The sequence below is a fragment of the Dryobates pubescens genome, chromosome 8 (genome assembly GCF_014839835.1).
Source record: "Dryobates pubescens isolate bDryPub1 chromosome 8, bDryPub1.pri, whole genome shotgun sequence".
Classification (NCBI taxonomy): Eukaryota; Metazoa; Chordata; class Aves; order Piciformes; family Picidae; genus Dryobates; species Dryobates pubescens.
Genome location: NC_071619.1, coordinates 40,500,989 through 40,524,113, shown reverse-complemented (window position 1 = coordinate 40,524,113; position 23,125 = coordinate 40,500,989). Strand labels below are relative to the sequence as shown.

General features: G+C 51.9%; 1 protein-coding gene across 1 annotated transcript; it reads left to right on the top strand.

Annotated features, from left to right (window-relative positions):
- The first annotated feature begins 8,071 nt into the window (after window positions 1-8,071).
- Window positions 8,072-22,200, top strand: TRIM45 (tripartite motif containing 45). The gene is made up of 6 exons (XM_054163331.1): window positions 8,072-8,409; window positions 13,418-14,151; window positions 15,136-15,265; window positions 18,878-18,992; window positions 19,199-19,325; window positions 21,841-22,200. The coding sequence occupies exons 1-6, from the start codon at window positions 8,075-8,077 to the stop codon at window positions 21,990-21,992; spliced, it is 1,593 nt and encodes a 530-aa protein (XP_054019306.1). The 5' UTR covers window positions 8,072-8,074; the 3' UTR covers window positions 21,993-22,200.
- Window positions 22,201-23,125: the final 925 nt, after the last annotated feature.

Below are 23,125 nucleotides of genomic sequence, written 5' to 3'. Positions count from 1 at the left end.
GGAGGTGTTTAAGGCCAGGCTGGATGAGGCTGTGGCCAGGCTGATCTAGTGTGAGGTGTCCCTGCCCATGGCAGGGGGGTTGGAACTAGATGATCCTTGTGGTCCCTTCCAACCCTGACTGATTCTATGATTCAATGAACATTTCCTAGTCTCAGCAGATGTTTCTTCACCCCGTGAGCATGGTCTCAAAGCGCCCTGGGACTGTGAAAGATGTGCCCCTGCGTGAATGCAAGCCTGAGGAGTCCTGGGTCACTTCAGCTCGTTAGAAGCACAAGTTTTGTTGAAGGAAATCCTCACAACATTTATGTGTCTGCTGCTCAGGTGAGCACACCCGATCCTGACAGCTGCTTTGTGTGTGGTCCTGTCCCTTGGCAGGACTCTCAGACTTCCTGTTCTTCTGTTTTCCCTTCTGTGGCCCTTGAATATAGGAGTACTAATGGAAGGGGAGGTTTTACACAATGTGGAAGAGGAACCCAGAAGTCTCTGAAGGAGAATCTCTTTTCCTGTGCTAATAATGAGCAGGTAGAAGTATTGATATATTTATGTTCCCTGTATTTCAGTTCTTAGTGTTTCTTCTGAGCACAGAAAACAGGTGATTCTCACACTTCAAAGTCCCCACTTCTCTTGACATGGAGGAAGAAGGCTTGGGGCAGGCAGGAAAAGGCAGTGCCACAGAACCAGAGCCTGGTTCCAGATTACAGTCAAAGTCCTCCTATCTTGCAGTAGCCTCCATTTGCATCAGAGAAGTGGACTTCCAGCTCTGGCTAGGGTGGAGCTGAACTGAAGAGCTGCCAAGGCTTCTCCCCTGCCCCAGGCTGTGGAGTACAGTTACTTCACCATTGATACCAATTAGTCACAATCTCATGTCTAGCCCTGTCTTCATGGGAACTGCTTGGCTGCAAGTGAGAGGGTGCCAGGGAAGAAAAGGGAGCATGCTTCTTTCCAGCCTGGTGAGCTTGCCAGGCACAGTTTCAGCAGGAGCTTAAAAAAACCAAGACTCTTGCCTCTGAGTGCCTATCTGTGCCTCCTCTGTACTCTTCTGCACAGAGCCTAGGTGAGTTCCTGAGGTAGGAATAGGTGAAGTGCTTAGGAAGAGCTATCTTGGAGTAGAGAATTGATCCAGGGCAGCCTAGATTCTTGCCAGAACACCTTATTAAAAACCTTAATAGTCACCTTCTCTCTCCCATGATTTGTTTTGATTTGTTTTCCAATTCAGTAGAAGGCCTCAACAGCAACAGAGTGAGGGAAATAAAGAGTTTGGATTGCCCCTGCAGATCTGCTTTCTGGCCAACAAACTAAACAGGGCTGGCATCAGGCACAGGAAAGGAGCTGTGAGAGGCTGAGAGACCTGGGGCTCTTTAGCCTGGATACTGAGAGGGGATCTGTCAATGCTTATAAATACCTGAAGGGTGGATGGAGGTCAGGAGGATGGGTCAGTGATGCCCAGTGACAGGACAAGGGGCAGCAGGTACAAACTAGAACACAAGAGGTTTCACTTGAACATAAATAGAAACATCTTTCTGGTGTAGGTGCCAGAGCACTGGAGACTTTTAAAACCTGCCTGGATTCATTCCTGTGCAACAGGCTCTAGGCAAACCTTCTTTAGCAGTGGGATTGGACTACATGAGCCCTGGAGGTTCCTTCCAGCCCCTGTCATTGTGTGATTCTCTGAATGAGGGAAGAGGACCTTGGGCCAAGTCAAGCAAATAAGGAAGCAAGAGAGCTATGCTGAAAGCAGATGCATGCTTGCCAGCTCAAGCTTTCCTGCCTGGGAACAAATGTGATAAGCAGGCTGGCCTGCTAGGCACAACTGTGGCTGGCCTGTACCAGTCTGAAACAAGACTTTCATTCAACTGACAGTTCCTTCTGCTGGGAGCTAGTTCTGCAAACCTGCTGCAGTTTCCTTCAGGCAGGCAGCTTTTATATAAATATGCAGATATATATATATGTAGCCATAAAAATAACTGCTTTTCCAGGTCTCATACTGACCACAAGCTTTGTCTTAGTGAGCTCTCTGCTCTTGCTGTCTTGCAGCAAGTTGAGGGTTGTGTTTCTAGTGCCCAGGGAAAGTCTTGTTCTGACACCCTGTGCACACACAGAGGCTGTGCTTAGCCTGTAGGGCCATGGAGTGGGTGAAAGGGTGCTGCAGGTGGAGATGCTGTACTGGTGCTGGGATGCTGTACTGGTGCTGGGATGCTGGCTTAAAGTGACCCCAGCAGGAGGCATGTTCTTATAGGCTCACCCCACAGACCCTGCTGCAGGACTGCTCTCCCCACACACACCTCAGCTCTATAGTCTGTAGCTGCTCTGTGAGCAGCAGAACTAACTCAGCCCTGGTTTTGTAGCTGCCACATTTTTAGCTACTCCTCCACCACCATAATAGCTGCACCCCCACATAATATCCTGCTGTGACATGCTGATGTCCTTCATGGGGCAGTGAAGGGAAAGAAGGATGACTCCTTTTTCTTCTCAGTGTGAGCATTAAGTGTTGTATTTATCAATCCTCTCTTGTATGTGGAAACATGCACCAGAACAAGGGGACACAGTCTCAAACTGCACCAGGGGAAGTTTAGGCTGGAGGTGAGCAGAAAGTTCTTCACAGAGGGAGTTGTTAGCCATTGGAATGTGCTGCCCAGGGAGGTGGTGGAGTCACCATCCCTGGAGGTGTTCAAACAGGCATTGGACATGGCACTTGGTGCCATGGTTTAGTTAGTCATGAGGTGTTGGGTGACAGGTTGGACTTGCTGATCTCTGAGGTCTTTTCCAACCTTATTGATTCTATGATTCTATGATTATCTTTAAGCTCACTTCCCCTGTCTAAAACTCAGCTCAAGAGGAGATGAAAAAAAGGTTACTGGCCTTGCAGCTCACACAAAACTTGCTTTGTTTGAAAACTTGGCTTGGAAAATTCCAGTTTCATCTTCCCTGCAAAAAAATGTAGGCAGGACTTGGGAGAGATTAAGAATATATAGAGCAGCAGAGAGCTGAAAGTGACAGCAGGTGGCTGGAAGGCTGCAGGGAGCAGGAGAAAGCAAGAATGTCTGGTCAGAAGCCACAGCTAAAGCAAGTCTGCACAAAGCCCATGTTGCTGGGTGGTTTAGCTGCAGCTGTTTTAGTCTTCAAATAGCTGCAGCCATCTGAAAGGGATATTGCTTGACCACCTCAAACTCTGTTTCCTTTCACAGATCTGGAGGACAATACAGATCCATCCATCTTTTCTGATGCTTTCTTTCTGTGTTTCATGTGTTATCAGATCTCTGTTCTGCTTCCAGTTTGCTATTTCAGGGTCAAGACAAGCACCTTTGTGTGGGGCTTGTGCCCCTTCTATTAGCTGGTGAGCAACACAGGTTCAGTCTGCCAGGTGTGCTGCTCTGCTGCCTACTTCCCTCACCTCTCCCAGGTCTTGCTGCAATGAATAGCATAGGATAGGATTAGAGGAGGATAGGATTAACCAGGTTGAGAAAGACCATTGAGATCATCAAGTCCAACCTATCACTCAACACCATCTAATCAACTAAACCATGGCGCTAAGTGCCTCCTCCAGTCTCCTCTTAGACACTTCTAGTGATGGTGACTTCACCACCTCCCCGGGCAGCACATTCCAATGGCCAATTAATCTTTCTGTGAAGAACTTCTTCCTCACAGCCAGCCTAAACTTCCCCTGGCACAGCTTGAGACTGTGTCCTCTTGTTCTGGTGTTGGTTGCCTGGGAGAAGAGACCAACCCCCACCTGGCTACAACCTCCCTTCAGGCAGTTGTAGACAGCAATAAGGTCTCCCCTGAGTCTCCTCCAGGCTAAGCAACCCCAGCTCCCTCAGCCTCTCCTCACAGGGCTGTGCTCCAAACCCCTCCCCAGCTTTCTTGCCCTTCTCTGGACACCTTCCAGCAACTCAACATCTTTCCTAAACGGAGGGGCCCAGAACTGGACACAGGACTCAAGGTGTGGCCTATCCAGTTTGTTTCTTATGGCAGAAAGAGATCCCTAAAATGAACAGTGTACATAGGGACAGGGCAGCAGGAGGCATCCCATTCCAAGTGCTGTGAGTGCTTTATTCCCACATTGCTCGTGGAGAGTCGAGGAAGGAAATCATTCTTTAAAGACTGGTTTTTTTGGTACATTATATCAAAAGTTTCACCAATATTCCTTCAGGAATAGATAAACAGGAAAGCAGCATAAAAGTCTCCCCAGGATGGGCTAATTAGCACATACAATGGATATATTAGTCAAGAATCCTTTAAAGGAAGGATGAAGGAACCCGTCAATTCTTCTGTGTCTCTGTGGGATGATCCAGTGCTTACTGGTAGGAAATGAGAAGCAGATACACAGGAAAAAGGGAAAGGAGGTGGTGGGAAAGGGTGGTGAGGAAAGAACAGGTCAGGCAGAGGAAATATTCTGAGAGATTCTTGTGAACATCTTTAACAATAGGAGCAGGAAAAGTGTTTGAAGAGGACTCAAGTAAATTATGGGTCGAACGAGGGTAATTAGCAATCCATCAGCTCTCATGAGATGTGGCAAAAGGGAAACATTATTCCCATGTGCAATTTTAATGACACATTTTCATTGTTCAGTTTTTGTCTTTCTGTCCCTTTATTGCCATTGGGGTTTCTAAGTTTATGTTTGGGGTTTTTATCCTGATGTTTTGTCTGGTTAGGAAGCAAACTCTTGAGTCACCCCAGATGGGGGAGAGCCTCCCAGTCCAATTCTCACAGTGCTTTGCAGCCCAGTATGTTTCTTTCTTCTCTGCTGGAAGGTGTCCAGAGAAGGGCCACGAGGATGAGCAGAGGGCTGCAGCACCTCTCCTGTGAGGACAGACTGAAGGAGTTGGGGCTGTTCAGTCTGGAGAAGAGAAGGCTCCCAGGTGACCTCATTGTGGCCTTCCAGTATCTGAAGGGGGCTACAAGAAGGCTGGGGAGGGACTTTGTAGGATCTCAGGTAGTGCTAGGACTAGGGGGAATGGAATGAAGCTGGAGGTGGGGAGATTCAGGCTGGAGGTGAGGAGGAAGTTCTTCCCCATGAGAGTGGTGAAGCCCTGGAATGGGTTGTCCAGGGAGGTGGTTGAGGCCCCATCCCTGGAGGTGTTTAAGAGCAGGCTGGATGAGGCTGTGGCCAGGCTGATCTAGTGTGGGGTGTCCCTGCTCATGGCAGGGGGGTTGGAACTAGATGATCCTTGTGGTCCCTTCCAACCCTGACTGATACTATGATACTATGGTTATATTCACAGCATGTGAAGGCAATTGATTTGCCTTCCACAATTTAGGACTTGGTGGCACAAGGGCTTCCTCCACTGAGTGGCAGTAGCCAAGAAAGCAATATTATGGGGAGAGTAATCTAAACTGAAGCACAAGTTTGTATCAATGCAGCTCCCATTTCACAGAATCACAGAATGGTAGGGCTTGGAAGGGACCTCTGAAGATCATCTAGTTCAACACCGCTGCCAGAGCAGGATCACCTAGAGTAAATCACACAGGAACATGTCCAGGCAGGTTTGGAATGCCTACAGAGACAGACTCTACAACTTTTCTGGGCAGCCTGCTGCAGTGCTCTGCCACTCTCTGAGTAAGTTTTTCTTTTTAAGTGTAAACTCTTGTGCTCATTTGTGCCCACTGCCCCTTGTCCTGTCACTGGGAAGCACGGAGAAGAATCTGGCCCCATCCTCCTGTCACTCAGTCTTATTGATAAACAGGAATATGATCCCTCCTCAGTCTTCTCTCTTCCAGGCTAAATAGCCCCAGCTCTCTCAGTCTTTCCTTGTAAAAGAGATGCTCCAGTTCATCTTAGTGACTCTTGCTGGACTCTCTTTAGTAGTTCCTTGTCCTTCTCGAACTGGAGTGCCCAGAACTGGATGCAGCATTCCACACAAGGCCTCACAACGACAGAGTAGGGGAGGAAGAGAACCTTCTTTGTCCTCCTGGCCACACTTCCTAATGCATCACAGAGTACCGTTGGCCTCCTTGGCCACAAGAGCACAGTGTTGGCTCATGGTCAGCCCCCCAGGTCCATTTCCACAGAGCTGCTCTCCAGCAGGTCAGCCTCCAACCTGCATTGAGACATGGGGTTATTCCTCCCTGGATACAGGACTCTACACTTGCCCTTGTGGAATTTCATTAGGGTTTTTCTCTGCCCAACTCTTCATCCTGTCCAGGTCTCATTTGAATGGCAGCACAGCCTTCCAGTGTGTCAACCACTCACAGAATCACAGGGTCTGGAAGGGACCTCAAAAGCTCATCCAGTCCACCCCCCCTGCCAGGGCAGGATCACCTACACCAGATCACGCAGGAATGCACCCAGGCAAGTTTTGAGTATCTCCAGAGAGGGAGACTCCACAACCTCCCCAGGCAGCCTGTCCCAGTGTTCTGTCACTCTCACAGTGAAAAAAATTTCCCGCTTATTTACATGAAACTTCCTATGCCTCACAGTTTTGTGTTGCCAGTAAGCTTGTGGAGGGTACTCTGTCCCTTCCTCCAGGTCACCGATGAATATGTTGAGCAGGACTAAGACCCGGTACTTATCCCTTGGGAACAGCACTAGTGACCGGCCTAACTAGACTCTGCCTCACTGACCACAACCCTCTGAGCTCTGTCTTTCAGCCAGCTCTCAATCCACCTCACTGTCCAGTCATCCAGGCCACACTTCTTATGCTTGGCTGTGAGAATGCTGTGGGAGATGGTGTCAAAAGCCTTGCTGAAGTCAAGGGAGATCACATTCACTGCCCTCCCCTCATCTATCCACTCAGTTGTGTGATCATAAAAGGCTAGCACGTTGGTCAATCATGACTTCCCCTTGGTGAATCCATACTTCCTGCATTTGGTAGCCTGCTGGGTTAGTTATTCTTGGGCTTTTTCTTTGTTTGTTTCTTTGCTTGTTTTTGTTTTGCTTTGTGTTTTCCATTTCTGCTTCTTTTGTTTTGGTTTGGGTTTTTTTCTGAGTCTCACAGGGTTCTCTCCAGCTCATTTCACCCTGACTTCCTTTAGTCACAGCTGGAGGTTGCTAGCGGTGTATGCTGATGGCTCATGGGTACATTACTCAGCAGTGATCTGTCCTGTCCTCCACCCCAGTCAGTCCCAGGGCAGATGATCAGATCAGCTCAGATGGGGTGGAACCTCAGATTTCCTCTGTGATTGCCAGCCATGGTTTATTTCACCATCTCACTGCAGTGATGGAAGAAGCTGCTGTTCTCTAGGTAGCTTGCCCTTTCTGCACAAAGGCAAGGCTGATTCTTCTCCCATCTTCTTCCCACTCCAGCACTTGGTGTCATTTGCTATTCATTCCTCCAGCACCAGTCCTTCAAAGCTCTTGGCCTCAATGTTTAATGTTGTTATCAAGTCATCTTGTCTCACAGTTACTGAAGCTTCTCTTCAACCCCTGCAGCAACCACTTCACTTGTTCAAACCGTAAGAAGGCTTCTGGAACATCTTTCCTTTCTGATCAACTTCAACGTTGTAAACTCTTGACTGTGACCTAAACGTTGGTATTCAGAAGGGCTAAGCAGGACAGGCCAACTAAGGCAGCCTGGGAGGCTGATGGCGAAGCTGGTGCAAAGTTTCAGTCATCGGGGATTGAACAGGCTCCCCCGGGAGCCAGTTAAATCCCCATGCCTCGGGGGGTGTCAAAGACACAGAGGTGCGGTTGCTGAGCGACACCGCTTAGCACCAGCCTTGGCAGAGTTAGAGAACGGTTGGACTTCATGATCTTCAAGGTCTTTTCCAACCAAAGCGCTTCTAATATTCCGCGATCTGTCTGGCAACCGGCCAGGCTTCCCCGTTACCTTGGCGGGGAGACTGAGAACAAAGGCGGGCTGTTGGTCCCCTCTGCCCACCCTGCCTGTCCCGTCCCGAAGGAGGAGCCGGGCGGGGTCGGCGGCAGCAGCGGGGTCCCCTCCGCCGCCCCGGCAGCCTTCGCCCCTCACACCGCCTCCCAGAGGGGCGGGCGGCGGAGGGCGGAGCCGGTTCGGGTCGCCTCTAGCAACGGGGCAGCCCGCGCGCCGGGGCCGGGGGCGGTGCGGGGCTGGGCGCTGCGGCCTCGCCGGGTTTTTCCGGGGAGCCGAAGGGGGCGGCGGGCGGGCGGGGTGGCGACATGTCGTCCGGGCCGCGCTGTCCGGCGTGCGCCGAGGCCTGCGTGTCGCCGCGGCTGCTGCCCTGCCTGCACTCGCTGTGCGCTGCCTGCCTGCGGCGGCTCTGCCGGCTGGGGGAGCCGGGCCGGCCCGCCGCCCGCTGCGTCCTGTGCCCGGTGTGCGACGCCGTGGTGGAGCTGCCGCCCGGAGGCGTCGCGCAGCTCACGCCCGACTACCTGGCGCTGAGCCGAGGCGGGGAGGCGGCGGCGGGCTGCGACCTGTGCGCCGACGGGGCGGCCTCGGGGCGGTGCCTGACCTGCGGTGCCAACCTCTGCCTCTTCTGCTGCCAGGCCCACAGGTGAGGGGGCGGCCAGGTCCTGTCCGGACGGGGACACCTCGCCGCGGGGAGCGCGGGGAGGCCTTCCCCTCTCGGGCTGCCGGAGGTCGGCGGTGGGGGGCTGCAGCAGGCAGGGACCCGCGCAGAGGTAGCCAAGTGGTTAGACCACATAGAATGGTGCGCGTTGAAAGGGACCTTCAAAGGGCAACTAGTTCAACTGCCCTACAGTGAGCAAGGTTGCCCAGAGCCCTGTCCTGACCCGTCTGACCTTGGGTGTTTCCAGGGGTGGCACCTGCACCACTTCTCCGTGCAACCTGTGCCGGTGCCTCACGACCCTCAGTGCAAGGTACTGCTTCCTATCTAGTCTAAATCTGCCCTTTTGTGGTTTAAAATCATCACCCCTTGTCCTGTAACAGCAAGCCCTGCAAAAAGATTGTCCCCATCTCACTTTTAGGCCTTCTGTAAGCACTGAAAGGCCACAATAAGGTCTCCCCAGGGGAGTGCTGCCCAGGGAGGTGGTGGAGTCACCATCCCTGGAGGTGTTCAAGAGGGGATTGGATGTGGCACTTGGAGCCATGGTTTAGTGGTCATGAGGTGTTGGGTGACAGGTGGGGCTTGATGATCTCTGGGGTCTTTTCCAACCTTCTTGATTCTATGATTCTACAATTCTCTTCTGGCTGAACAATCCCAACTCAGCCTTTCCTGGTACAAGAGGAGTTCCATTCCTGGGATCACTGTTGTGGCCTCCTCCGGTCCTGTTCCAACAGGTCCATGTCTCTCCTGTGCTGAGACCTCCAGAGATAGCTACAGCATTGTAGATGGGACCTCACCAAAGCAGACCAGAGCCGCAGAAGAGGGCCCATGGCATCCTGGCCTGCATCAGGAACAGTGTGGCCAGCAGGAGCAGGGAGGTCATTCTGCCCCTGTACACTGCGCTGGTTAGGCCACACCTTGAGTCCTGTGTCCAGTTCTGGGCCCCTCAGTTTAGGAAAGATGCTGAGTTGCTGGAAGGTGTCCAGAGAAGGGCAACAAAGCTGGGGAGGGGTTTGGAGCACAGCCCTGTGAGGAGAGGCTGAGGGAGCTGGGGTTGCTTAGCCTGGAGAAGAGGAGGCTCAGGGGAGAGCTTATTGCTGTCTACAACTGCCTGAAGGGAGGTTGTAGCCAGGAGGGGGTTGGTCTCTTCCAGGCAACCAGCACCAGAACAAGAGGACACAGTCTCAAGTTGTGCCAGGGGAGGTTTAGGCTGGATGTTAGGAAAAAATTCTACACACAGAGAGAGATTGGCCATTGGAATGTGCTGCCTGGGGAGGTGGTGGAGTCACCATCATTGGAGGTGTTTAGGAGGAGACTTGATAGGGTGCTTGGTGCCATGGTTTAGTTGATTAGGTGGTGTTGGATGATAGTTTGGATGTGATGATCTTGAAGGTCTCTTCCAACCTATTCCATTCCATTCCATTCCATTCCATTCCATTCCATTCCATTCCATTCCATTCCATTCCATTCCATTCCCTCATCCTGCCATCCACACTTCTTTTGATACAGCCCAGGACATGGTTGGTTTCTGGGCTATGAGTGGACTTTATTGGCTTATGTCCAGCTTTCCATCCACCCACGTTGTTCTTGGTAGGACCACTCTCAACCCCTTCATCCCTCAGCCTGAATCAATACCAGGGATTGCTTCAACCCAGATGCACTTGTCTTCCAGTTTGTTCAGTCTGTGGTGGCTTTATATCTTCCCTGGAGGATGCTTTGTGCCCAAGTGGGGACTGGCAACCTGGTAGTAGGTCGTTCAGCCATGTTCAGAACCAGGCCACTCTTGGCTTGCTAATTTGCATCTTGGTAAGGCATTGCTGCACAGTGAGGTTGACAGTGCTTCAACAGAGATGGGTGTGGGCAGACTACTAGCAGAAAGAGCCTTGTGTGTTGTGCTCTCCTGCTGTGGAGGAGGAATGTCTCCCAAGGAAAAAATAGTGATGTTAAGCTGCTGCTCTGCTTCTCTGTCTCCAGAAAGATTTGCTATGTATGTGCAAAGGCACCCCTGGCAGAAGTGAAAGGGTGGGAGTCCTGACACACCTTCCTGCTGTGATTGCTACCTCCTGATGGTCAGCCTGTGTGCTGGCCTGTTAACTGCTGTGTCCAGCTTACCTTCTCTGCATTTTCAGCATTTCTTTGAGGCTGGGAGCCCATAGCAGCAACATGATTGCTTTGTCACCTGTCTGATGTTGCAGGGTTTAGTTCTGTAGTACAGTGGGAAAACTGAGGAAGTGACAAGAGGGCTGTGCACCTTGGAGAGGGTGTCAGTAAGGCAGGAGGAAAGGGTGACGACAGCAGAGGTAGGAATGAGGCATCTGCAGTGGTCAGTGAGCAGGGCAGAGAACAGTCAGCACCATGAAAGAAAAGTGATAAATCTGAATGGCCTTCTGAAGCAAGAAGGTGACAGGCAGGGTCACAAAAACCCCCAGTAATACTTAGCCAGGGAAGCCTCTTAGCCTGTGTTAATCAGCTCAGCCTGTTCCCTCTGTGTTTGCTATTCCTTCCTGCTTGATCAGGAAATTCTTCTCCAAGAGCGAGCTGAGGCATATTCCTCTCTGCCCTGCCCTCCCTTGCAGATATGGTGCCTATGGTAAAATGGCTTAGACTCTCAGTTACCCTTCTGCTGTGGGCTGACATTTGCAGCATACCATTCTGATTAGCTAATGCTTCACAGTCCAGGCAGGCTGCTTAGGGGTGATAAGCCACGAGCTTGAACAGCAGCCTGCTGCACTGATAGAAATAACTCTGGAATCTACAAAGCAGTAGAAAATTTGTCCCAATGACCCACTTCCTACATTACTTACTTGATGCTGTTCCTTCACCCCACTAACACATTTGCAGACTGATTTGAGTTTTGGCAGAGCAGAACAAGGGCCAAGGAAAACCATTGTGAAATTCATAGTATCAGTCAGGGTTGGAAGGGACCACAGGGATCATCTAGTTCCAACCCCCCTGCCATGGGCAGGGACACCCCACACTAGATCAGGCTGGCCACAGCCTCATCCAGCCTGGGCTTAAACACCTCCAGGGATGGGGCCTCAACCACCTCCCTGGACAACCCATGCCAGGGCTTCACCACTCTCATGGGGAAGAACTTCCTCCTCACCTCCAGCCTGAATCTCCCCACCTCCAGCTTCATTCCATTCCCCCTAGTCCTATCACTACCTGAGATCCTGAGCAGTCCCTCCCCAGCCTTCTTGTAGTCCCCTTCAGATACTGGAAGGCCACAATGAGGTCACCTGGGAGCCTTCTCTTCTCCAGACTGAACAGCCCCAACTCCTTCAGTCTGTCCTCACAGGAGAGGTGCTCCAGCCCTCTGCTCATCCTCGTGGCCCTTCTCTGGACACCTTCCAGCACCTCCAGATCCCTCTGGCTCCAGAACTGGAGGCAGTACTGCAGGTGGGGTCTCAGCAGAGCTGTGTAGAGGAGGAGAATCCCCTCCCTTGACCTGCTGGCCACAATTATTTTCTGGTGTGCAGGGACGATCTCTAAGGATGAGTGCCCATGCTGTGTGCCTTGGAATAAGTGAGAGAGGCCTTAGGCTGAAGTCAGGGAAGTGTGAATTTGAAGGCTGTTGTGAAGATGATGCTAGAAGGACTTTGAAAATGTGCTGGGCCCAAGAGAGATCAGTGAGAAGTGAAAGGTGTAGTGTAAGGGCCATATCCTGCCCTCTGATGAGTTTGTTTTGTGTTGCCAGAGCAACTCCGTAGAGCTCAATCCCCAGAGTATTTCTTTGCTTATAGCTTGCAGCTCCCATTGCAACTGCTGGAAGTCATTAGTACAGGAGACAAGGAAGGAGAGAAGGCTTTTATATAATGCTTGAAAACGGACTCCTCAGTGTCCAAAACAGCATAAAACATAAATACTCTAGTGCTGCCCTGTGACATAATGGATGGCAGGGTCACAGCAGGTTCTTTGGGTCTCATCCTTGGCCTCCTCTGAGCAGGACCTAACCTGTTGACCAGAAGGAAATGGAGTTTGACTTCTGGGATATTAAATGTGTTTCCCCTTAAGGACTACTAGAGCTCATTTGCCTCAGCAAATTTATGGCTGGTGGAAATGACTGAGTTGATGGCTGAGGAGCCTGGCGCCTCCCATTCCTCTCCAGAAGTGACTGTCGGTGAGTGATTCGGTTTGTGACACCTCCTGCCAGTTACAGTACCACAGTCTCACAGTATAACCAAGGTTGGAAGAGACCCCAAGGATCATCAAGTCCAACCTGTCCCAACAGACTTCATGACTAGACCATGGCCCCAAGTGCCACATCCAATCTCCCCTTGAACACCTCCAGGGACGGTGACTCCACCACCTCCCTGGGCAGCACATCCCAATGACGAATGACTCACTCGGTGAAGAACTTTCTCCTCACCTTGAGTCTAAACCTCCCCTGGCACAGCTTGAGACTGTGTCCCCTTGTTCTGGTGCTGGTTGCCTGGGAGAAGAGACCAACCCCCTCCTGTCTACAACCACCTTTCAGGTAGTTGTAGAGGGCAATGAGGTCTCCCCTGATCCTTCTCCAGGCTAAACAATCCCAGCTCCCTCAGCCTCTCCTCATAGGCCTCATAGGGCTAAGTTCTCACTTTGCAGGGCTCACCAGCCTCCTGCTGCCTTTGCCATGGCTGGCTCTGGGGGTAATGTCAACTATGCCATCTCTGCCAAGCTCCATGAAGGGGCTGCTGGCAGCAGCAGCAGCCTGGCAGCCTGTGTCTGGTCTCTGTGTGGCCGTGGTGGGCCACACAATTCTTGCGTCTGGAAACGGCGCAGCGTGCATGGGGCCTGAGTGCAGGTTCTGAAGAGCTGTTTGCAGGGGCTGTCCTCTTTTGTGTGGAGCTTTGTGCTCCAAAGAGCACAAGGCCCTTCGTGCAGGGTGGATTTGAGTGGAGGCAGGAGGGAGCAGTGCACACTGTGACTTGCAGTCTGGCATTCGCAAGGGCCCTCGGATGTTTGCATGTCATAAACAACACGCATAAGGTGACGTGTGGTCCCTCCCTTCTAGGAGACAGAAGAAGACAGCCTCTCATGCTGTGGTGGAACTGGAGAACACCAAGGATGGTAGCCAAGCTGAGAAGCCTCTCTTCTGCTCTTTCCATCCCACAGAGGAGCTGAGGTGGTTCTGTGAGCAGTGTGACCAGCCCGTGTGCCGGGACTGCGTTGTGGACAGGCACCGGCAGCACCCTTATGACTTGGCTGGCAGCGTCATCCACAGGCACGGGGAGTCCCTGCGGGAGCTGCTGACAGCCACCCAGCAGCACATGGGCACCCTGGGGGATGTGCTGAGGCGGGTCGATGCGATGGGCGGCGCTGTGCGCAGCCGCGCGGAGGCTGTGGCCGCAGAGATCGCCCTCTTCGCCGCTGGCTATGTGAAAGCGATTGAAGAGCACCGGGACCGGCTGCTCCGGCAGCTGGAGGACTTGAAGGTGCAGAAGGAGAACCTGCTGCACTTGCAGAAGGCCCAGCTGCAGCAGCTGCTGCTGGACATGAGGACAGGCGTGGAGTTCACGGAGCACTTGCTGACAAGTGGCTCAGCCGTGGAGATCCTCCTCACCAAAGGGGTGGTGGCAAGGCGGCTGGCGAAGCTGAACAGCGTCGCTTACAGCACCCACCCCAGCACAGATGACAGGATCCAGTTCTCTCCCCAGGAGACAGCGGGGAAGTGTTGTGGCTATCAAGTTTTTGGTTCCATTCTCAATAAAGTGGTGGATCCAGCCAGATGTACCCTGCACGGGGAAGGTAATGGGGTGCTGTGCAACAGCTGAATGGGAATGTGCTGCTTCCTGAAGTCACCTCTCCCTTCTCTGTACCCACAGTGTAAGGCGCTGTTGCCTCCCTGATGTCCAGCCATTGACTTGGGGCACAGATAGAGCCCTGTCAGAGGTTGCATTGCTTGCTGAGGGTCTGTGGAAGCCAGAGGGCTATCCCCAGCCAGATGTACAGAGCGTACTGGAGCTGCCCTCTGCAGCATCACTGGCCTCGTCGTGGGGCTGAGAGGGGAGGAGAGTAACCCTTCGGCCAAACCCCACAGCTTCCTCAGCAGTTGCAGGATGTGATGCTCTCCCAGCAGCCTCAGCTGTTCTTTAACATGGGCCCAGGCAGATCCCCTCTGTGGATGAGTGAGTAGGTTAAATCCCTTTACAGCTTCAGCTGAGATAGCCATAGGAATACCTGGCATTGCTGAGGATATTTGCTTGCTAAAGACTTTGAGCAGGGCTAGCCAGCAGTGTTCATATCAGCCCACAGAGCATGGCCAGCTGTGGTCAGTACTGGCTGCACAGGGCAGATGAGACAGACACAGGGTTTGTTTGATCCTTTCCATTACAAGCTGTAAGTGCTGAGGTCTCTGGGGATCCACACTGCACAATGAGGCTGTTCCTCCTCCCTCCTGGTTGCTGTTCCTCCTCCCTCCTGGTTGCATGGGGTACCTTGAGGCCGCCTGGGAAGATGCCAGCTGTGCTCAGAGGGGCAGGCAGGAAGACCACCCTGGTTAATACAGACTTCTGGCCTAAGCCTGCCCAACATCTCTCAGCACCTGTGGCTGTCCACTCTCCCCTGATCCCTACTTGTGTGTTGTACCCTGTGAGTGAAAGGAGTTGTACAGCCACTGCAGCAGCAGAGTCCCAGCCACGCTCTGGTGAGACTGCAGCACTGCGAAAGAGGTGAGAGGCAGCAGTCATGGTTGGTGTGAATCTCTTCTGGAGCTGTCTGTCTGCCTTGCAGATCTCCACAGTGCCCGTCAGAACGAGCTGACTGGCTTTACCCTGCTCCTCAAGGACACCACTGGGGAGCGGATGCGGCGAGGAGGGGAAGCTGTGCAGGTCACCATCACCCACAAGGACAAGAGAGACTGGTGAGTACTTCACCTGAGAACTCCCCAGTCACTGGGTTTGCTTTCTGCCTCCCTTGCCCTGACTTCTTCCTTGTTTGGGTAGGTGGGAGGACATGTTTCAACATGTGGGTCAGAAGCTGTAGGGGAAGAGGCACTACTGTTCTTCCCACTGCTTCCTACTGGTTGTAGTGGTTGTGTGGAGCTTGTGTTGCATCTTTAAGTGATTTGGGACTCCTTAAAGGCTTTATTTCTCAGTCTGTGTTATACATTCTACAGCTACCTGAAAGGAGGTTGGAGTGAGGTGGATGTCAGTCCCTTCTCTCTAGAAACAAGTGATGGGACAAGAGGCAATGGCCTCAGGTTGCACCAGGAGAGGTTTAGGTTGGATGTTAGAAGAAACTTTTTGACTGAAAGGATTTTCAAAGACTGGAACAAGCTTCCCAGGGAGGTGGTTGAATCTGCATCCCTAGAGGTGTTTAAAAGGTGCAGAGATGTGGTGCTGAGGGACATGGTTCAGCACCAGCCTTGGCAGGGTTAGGTAATGGTTGGACACGATGGTCTAAAAGGTCTTTTCCAACCAAACCCCTTCATGATTCTGTGATTGTCAGAGTGAGATGTTGCTTCTTCTCATCCCTACCATCAGACACTAAGGGCTTCTGTTTTTCTTAACCCCTTATAAACCTAAACATTGGTTAGGCCACACCTTGAGTCCTGTGTCCAGTTCTGGGCCCCTCAGTTTAGCAAAGATGTTGAGTTGCTGGAAGGTGTCCAGAGAAGGGCAACAAAGCTGGGGAGGGGTTTGGAGCACAGCCCTGTGAGGAGAGGCTGAGGGAGCTGGGGTTGCTTAGCCTGGAGAAGAGGAGGCTCAGGGGAGAGCTTCTTGCTCTCTACAACTCCCTGAAGAGAGGCTGTAGCCAGGTGGGGGTTGGTCTCTTCTCCCAGGCACCCAGCACCAGAACAAGAGGACTCAGTCTCAGGTTGTGCCAGGGCAAGTTTAGGCTGGATATTAGGAAGAAATTCTTCCCAGCAAGAGAGATTGGCCATTGGAATGTGCTGCCCAGGGAGGTGGTGGAGTCACCATCACTGGAAGTGTTTAGGAAGAGACTGGATGGGGTGCTTGGTGCCATGGTTTAGTTGATTAGATGGTGTTGGGTGATAGGTTGGACTTGCTGATCTCAAAGGTCTTTTCTAACCTGGTTAATTCTATTCTATTCCATTCTATTCCATTCTATTCCATTCCATTCCATTCCATTCCCAGAATGACTGTCCTGTGTCACATAGACAGTTCACCAAGGCCAGGAGGCTCTGGCAGTTGATGGAAGTATCTAGTTCACATTCTGGAGGCAGAGTCTGTGTCAGGCCTTCATTGTGCTTTCTCTTGTAGTTGAATGTGTTAACATTTAACATGTGTGCAGGCATTCTGGCAAAAGCAGAGAGGAGTGTGCTTGAGCTCCTCAATGTTTCCACAGTGAAAAGGACCAACCAGATAATAGGGGTTTGTAACTGCTTCCAGGCTGTGCTTACTAGAAAAAAGCAGCCAAGGCACAAAGGTCAGTTCTGGTTTGTAGTGCCTGAGATGGAGCTGGAGCAAGGTGCCAGTGTGACTTGTTGCAGGAATGCTGTTGGTGGGGTGACCTGATGGAAAAAGGGACAGGATGCTAACACTCCTTCCTATGGGGGAGTGTTGACAAGACATGCAGAAGCAGTGCTGGCTGCACAGATACTGATCAATAGAGTATCAATAGAGTTCAAGAATATTGTTCTACTGTTCCTGCCTCCTGTAGGTGCACCTGAAAGAGGCTGTAGCCAGGTGGGGGTTGGTCTCTTCTCTCCGGCAACCAGCACCAGAACAGGATGACACAGTCTCAAGCTGTGCCAGGGGAGGTTTAGGCTGGAGGTGAGGAGAAAGTTCTTCCCAGAAAGAGGGAAAGTCTTGTTCTGACACCCTGTGCACACACAGAGGCTGTGCTTAGCCTGTAGGGCCATGGAGTGGGTGAAAGGGTGCTGCAGGTGGAGATGCTGTACTGGTGCTGAGATGCTGTACTGGTGCTGGGATGCTGGCTTAAAGTGACCCCAGCAGGAGGCATGTTCTTATAGGCTCACCCCACAGACACTGCTGCGGGACTGCTCTCCCCACACACACCTCAGCTCTATAGTCTGTAGCTGCTCTGTGAGCAGCAGAACTAACTCAGCCCTGGTTTTGTAGCTGCCACCTTTTTAGCTACCCCTCCACCACCATAATAGCTGCACCCCCACATAATACCCTGCTGTGACATGCTGATGTCCTTCATGGGGCAGTGAAGGGAAAGAAGGATGACTCCTTTTTCTTCTCAGTGTGAGCATTAAGTGTTGTATTTATCAATCCTCTCTTGTATGTGGAAACATGCACCAGAACAAGGGGACACAGTCTCAAACTGCACCAGGGGAAGTTTAGGCTGGAGGTGAGTTCTTCACAAGAGAGTTGTTAGCCATTGGAATGTGCTGCCCAGGGAGGTGGTGGAGTCACCATCCCTGGAGGTGTTGGAACAGGCATTGGACATGGCACTTGGTGCCATGGTTTAGTTAGTCATGAGTGGGTCATGGGTGTCAGGTTGGACTTGCTGATCTCTGAGGTCTTTTCCAACCTTCCTGATTCTGTGGTTCTGTCTGATGCAGGAAGGTGCACACGTGAGGATTATGTGGATCTTGCTGGGTGGGGGTAGAGGTCGCTGTGGCCACATGAACTCAGTTCCTTGTTCTGGCCTGTGTGCAGTTGCTACATCTGTTGCTGAAAGCAGGCTGGCTTTGGGCTGAGGCACAGCAGCTACAGAAGAGCATGAAATACCACCGCACAGTTCAAGGCAGGAAGTGATGTAGGCAGCTGTATGCCTGAGCAGTGGTGTGGGGGGGTGGGGAGGACAGTCTGCTAGAATCTGGAAGGCTGTAAACTGTCACATCATGGGGCACAAGAAACCAATTAGTGGGGATTGAGAGGAACAGTTTCCCTGTACAGAACTGCATGATAATTGTCTGCAGAAAGCTCTTCCCATGTTCCTGTGAAGCAGGCAATCAATCCCTAAGTAACTAGCTTTTCTCTCTGTTTTCTCTCTGGCCCTCTGTCCACCTGGGTTCCTTGTGAAACTCAGTGAACTTCACTTTGGAAAGGGACTTAGAACCCCTCAGGGCACTGAAGAGAGGAGTCTTGGGGTCAGTGAGTTTGGGAGGGTGGTTGAAGTGATTCAAAACTTCCTAATTTATGACCTGTCTTATTCTTGGGCCCTTCTGGAGGTAACTGCTCTCTGAAGCTGTGAATTTACCCCATGTCTGTGGGCTCTTATCTGGTGAGATAATCTGACCTGCAAGTGTGCTGTCTGGCACATTCAGCTCTTTGAGTGTGCAGGGTTGCTTACAGATCCTCACAATGCAGCTGACTTTGTGTGACTTCCTTTGCAGGGTTATTGCAGCTCCCAGTAGCAGGTGTGTGTGAAAGCTGCTCGGTGCTTGAGCATTGCTCCTGCATCCTGCTAAGCTCACTTGGGACCCACAGCTGTGACCCAGGGCTGAGGATAAGGAGCCAGCCACAAACTGAGGCCCAGCAGTGGTTCACAAGTAGGGCATTTTTCTGCCAGTCACTGGACTTCTCTCTTTTTGTAGTTCACTCCAGCCAACTGTGTGTGATAACGGTGATGGGACCTACCATGTTTCCTACAGCCCTGAGGAGCCAGGCTGCTATGCTGTCTGCATCTATGTGAAAGGGCAGCACATCCAGGTAGCGTTTCTTCTTTCTCCTGTGCTGCTGGATTGCTAGATAGTCCCTTTAAATCTTGCTGAGGATTCCCTCTGCTACTTAGCAGTTTACAGCTGGGCTTGGTGATCTGTGACTGACAGGATCACCCAGTTGGGCTTGTGAAAACACAGACACAACGTCTCACAGCATCCACCACAGCAGGCTCTCTGCTTGCTTGTCCCCTGCAGGGCTCTCCCTTCACTCTGGTGGTGAAAAGCAGGTTCCGAGAGCACCAGGGAGTGTTCCACTGCTGCACGTTCTGCTCGAGCGGAGGCCAGAAGGCTGCTCGCTGTGCCTGTGGTGGGACCATGCCAGGTGAGTGCTCAGCTTTCCCTGTGCTGCTGGGGTCAGCAAGGTTTGTGGTGTTTGGTCCTCCCCAGCGTAGGCAGCTGTGAGTAGCTACTCCAGCCCAGCTCCTGCCGTGGCCCTGCAGCAGGGCTGTGATAACCTGTGTGTATGTATTACAGAATCACCAAGGTTGGAAGAGACCTCAGAGATCATCAAGCCCAACCTGTCACACCTTGAGTCCTGTGTCCAGTTCTGGGCCTTCTGTTTAAGAAGGACATTGAGACACTGGAAGGTGTCCAGAGAAGGGCAACAAGGCTGGGGAGAGGCCTTGAGCACAGCCCTGTGAGGAGAGGCTGAGGGAGCTGGGGTTGCTTAGCCTGGAGAAGAGTAGGCTCAGGGGTGACCTCATTGCTCTCTACAACTACCTGAAAGGTGGTTGTAGCCAGGAAGGGGCTTCCAGACAGTAAGTGAAACTCCTACCTTCCCTCCTTCCCTAGGGAAATGAGAACTTGATTATGCAGATGATGCTAGGAGCATGTTGGAGACACCTTACCCACTGTGCATGACCTCCATGCATACTTCATGCTTGGCGCAGTACAATGGCAGAAGCATGGGCAGGGACTGTGTGGCTCTATATGCTAAACATCTCTGCAAGGCACTTCTTTTGTCCCTTTTCCCTATCATCACAATGGATTGTCTTATGTGGTACAGAGAAGGGCAACAAGGCTGGGGAGAGGTCTCAAGCACAAGCCCTGTGAGGAGAGGCTGAGGGAGCTGGGGTTGCTTAGCCTGGAGAAGAGGAGCCTCAGGGGAGACCTCATTGCTCTCTACAGCTACCTGAAGGGAGGTTGTAGCCAGGTGGGGGTTGGTCTCTTCTCCCAGGCAAACAGCACCAGAACAAGAGGACACAGTCTCAAGCTGTGCCAGGGGAGGTTTAGGCTGGAGGTGAGGAGAAAGTTCTTCCCAGAAAGAGTAACTGGCCATTGGAATGTGCTGCTTGGGAAGGTGGTGGAGTCACCATCCCTGGAGGTGTTCAAGAGGGGATTGGACGTGGCACTTGGTGCCATGGTCTAGTCATGAGGTCTGTGGTGACAGGTTGGACTTGATGATCCTCGAGGTCTCTTCCAACCTTTGTGATACTGTCTCCACAGACCTAATGACCAAACCATGGCACCAAGTGCCATGTCCAATCCCCTCTTGAACACCTCCAGGGATGGTGACTCCACCACCTCCCTGGACAACCCATTCCAGGGCTTCACCACTCTCACGGTGAAGAACTTCCTCCTCACGTCCAGCCTGAATCTCCCCATGGGACTGCAGCAGTGAGAAATGCAGCAGGACACATTAAGGGGTTTTGTAGCACACCCCATAGGGAATGTGCTGCCCAGGGAGGTGGTGGAGTCACCATCCCTGGAGGTGTTCAAAAAGGGATTGGATGTGGCACTTGAAGCCATGGTTTAGTTAGTCATGAGGTCTGTGGTGACAGGTTGGACTTGCTGATCTCTGAGGTCTTTTCCAACCTCATTGATTCTATGATTCTATGAAAAAGACCTGAACCAGCTGTGCAGGAGCTGGGGCAGAGCACCTCCATCTTTCACTCCTCAGTGAGGCTGTGCAGCCTGTGTCTATGCTGTTCCCTTTCTGGGGCTGGCAGGTTGGGAGCTTCCAGGCTGTGCCCAATGATAGCCTGTAGAGCAGCTTCACTCCTCTTTAAGGATGCAAGTTCAGCTTCATTATTTGTGTAATCTGAACCCTGGAACCCAGAGGGGTTGTGGAGTCTGTCTTTGGAGGCATTGTAAACCTGCCTGGACATGTTCCTGTGGGATTAAGTCTAGGTGATCCTGCTTTAGCAGGCTGGGTTGGGCTTCAGAGGCCCATTCCAGCTCCTATCATTCTGTGGTTCTGTGAACCAGCTTCCCTGTCCTTAACCTGCATGTATTGTTGAGTGTTTTGTGTGGGTTTAGTACACAACTTGTGTTCTCAGTCTGTGTCTAGGGCTGACCATAGGCACCAGCAGCTGGCATGGAGTTCTCAGCCCTGTGCCTTATGTTACTCAGCAACTGAGGGGACAGGAATGTTCAGCTGTCCCAAGCTGCTGGAAGGGCGAGGTCCCTCTTGGTCTTTCTCCTTTCCTTATGGAGCCCTGGCAGTTTTGGCCTTGAATTTGCTGTCCTCTCATCAGCACATGCCTCCCCATCTCAGAGGTGCCTTAGGGCTGAAGCATTCACAGTATCACTAAGGTTGGAAGAGACCTCAAGGATCATCAAGTCCAACCTGTCACCACAGACATCATGACTAGACCATGGCACCAAGTGCCACATCCAATCCCCTCTTGAACACCTCCAGGGATGGTGACTCCACCACCTCCCTGGGCAGCACATTCCAATGGCAAATGACTCTCTCAGTGAAGAACTTTCTCCTCACCTCCAGCCTGAGCTTCCCCTGGCACAGCTTGAGACTGTGAAAGCCTCTGAAAGCCTCTGACATACTGGGCTTTACTGGCTCACTTTTGGTTTTGCTGATGTTGCCTCTTCCCTTACAGGTGGATACCAAGGCTGTGGTCATGGGCACAAAGGTCACCCTGGACACCCTCACTGGTCATGCTGTGGACAAGTAAAGGAGAGCTCAGAGTGTTTGGATGGGCTACCCAGTGACACCTCACAGAGAAGTTTGCTCAGGACAGTAGCCCTCTGAGCAGCCAGGTGAGCTTCTGCAAGCCTGAGGCACTGATGCTGGCTGCTGCATGAGTGCAAACCATGAGGATCCCTGTGGTCCCTGGGATCACAATGGCAGCATGGTGGCTGCAGACTGAGCAAGGGGAACGAGGCAAAATAAAACTGTGACTTAGCTTCCACCTGAGGCTGTGTATGCAGAGTTGTTTTGTGCCTGAGCAGGAGCAAACTGGGCATTGAACTGGTGCCTGCTGTTATGACTAAAGAGGCATAAGGCAGGGAATGAATAAAAATACAAATGATTTATTAATCTGGCTCTGCCTCCCACATAACTAGATACAAAAGTCATGAAATATTACACAGCTTTGGTGTGTTGGGTTAAGAATATCTTCAGAATATAGGAATGGTTCCAGACAGCTTGAGAAAACAGGGTTTGGAAAAGACAGATCCAGAAGCAGATGTTAGCCCTACTAACAAAAGGCAGAGACTCTAGGAATATATATCCCTGTACTCACACTGCTGCCTGTGGGAATGGGCTGGTTTGAGGCCAGGCAGATCCTCTCTTGCCCTTGAGGGGGGCAAAGGAATGACACTCATCACACCAATGGGTTGCAGAAGTGATGGAAAGTTTAAATCACAGTATCACAGTATCACCAAGGTTGGAAGAGACCTCAAAGATCATCAAGTCCAACCTGTCACCACAGACCTCATGACTAGACCATGGCACCAAGTGCCACATCCAATCCCCTCTTGAACACCTCCAGGGATGGTGACTCCACCACCTCCCTGGGCAGCACATTCCAAGGGCTAACAACTCTCTCTGTGAAGAACTTTCTCCTCACCTCCAGCCTAAACTTCCCCTGGTGCAGCTTGAGACTGTGTCCTCTTGTTCTGGTGCTGGTTGCTTGAGAGAAGAGACCAACCCCCTCCTGGCTACAGTCACCCTTCAGGTAGTTGTAGAGAGCAATGAGGTCTCCCCTGAGCCTCCTCTTCTCCAGGCTAAGCAACCCTCAAGGCTTCTCCCCAGCCTCGTTGCCCTTCTCTGGACACCTTCAAGTGTCTCAATGTCCTTCTTAAACTGAGGGGCCCAGAACTGGACACAGGACTCAAGGTGTGGCCTCACCAGTGCTGAGTACAAATGGAAAAGCAAGTAGT

Coding starts and splice junctions, on each gene's coding strand:
- TRIM45 (XM_054163331.1), top strand. CDS start 8,075: ATGTCGTCCGGGCCGCGCTGTCCGGCGTGCGCCGAGGCCTGCGTGTCG. Junction 14,152..15,135: donor ATGTACCCTGCACGGGGAAG/GTAATGGGGTGC, acceptor TCTGCCTTGCAG/ATCTCCACAGTGCCCGTCAG. Junction 18,993..19,198: donor TGAAAGGGCAGCACATCCAG/GTAGCGTTTCTT, acceptor TGTCCCCTGCAG/GGCTCTCCCTTCACTCTGGT.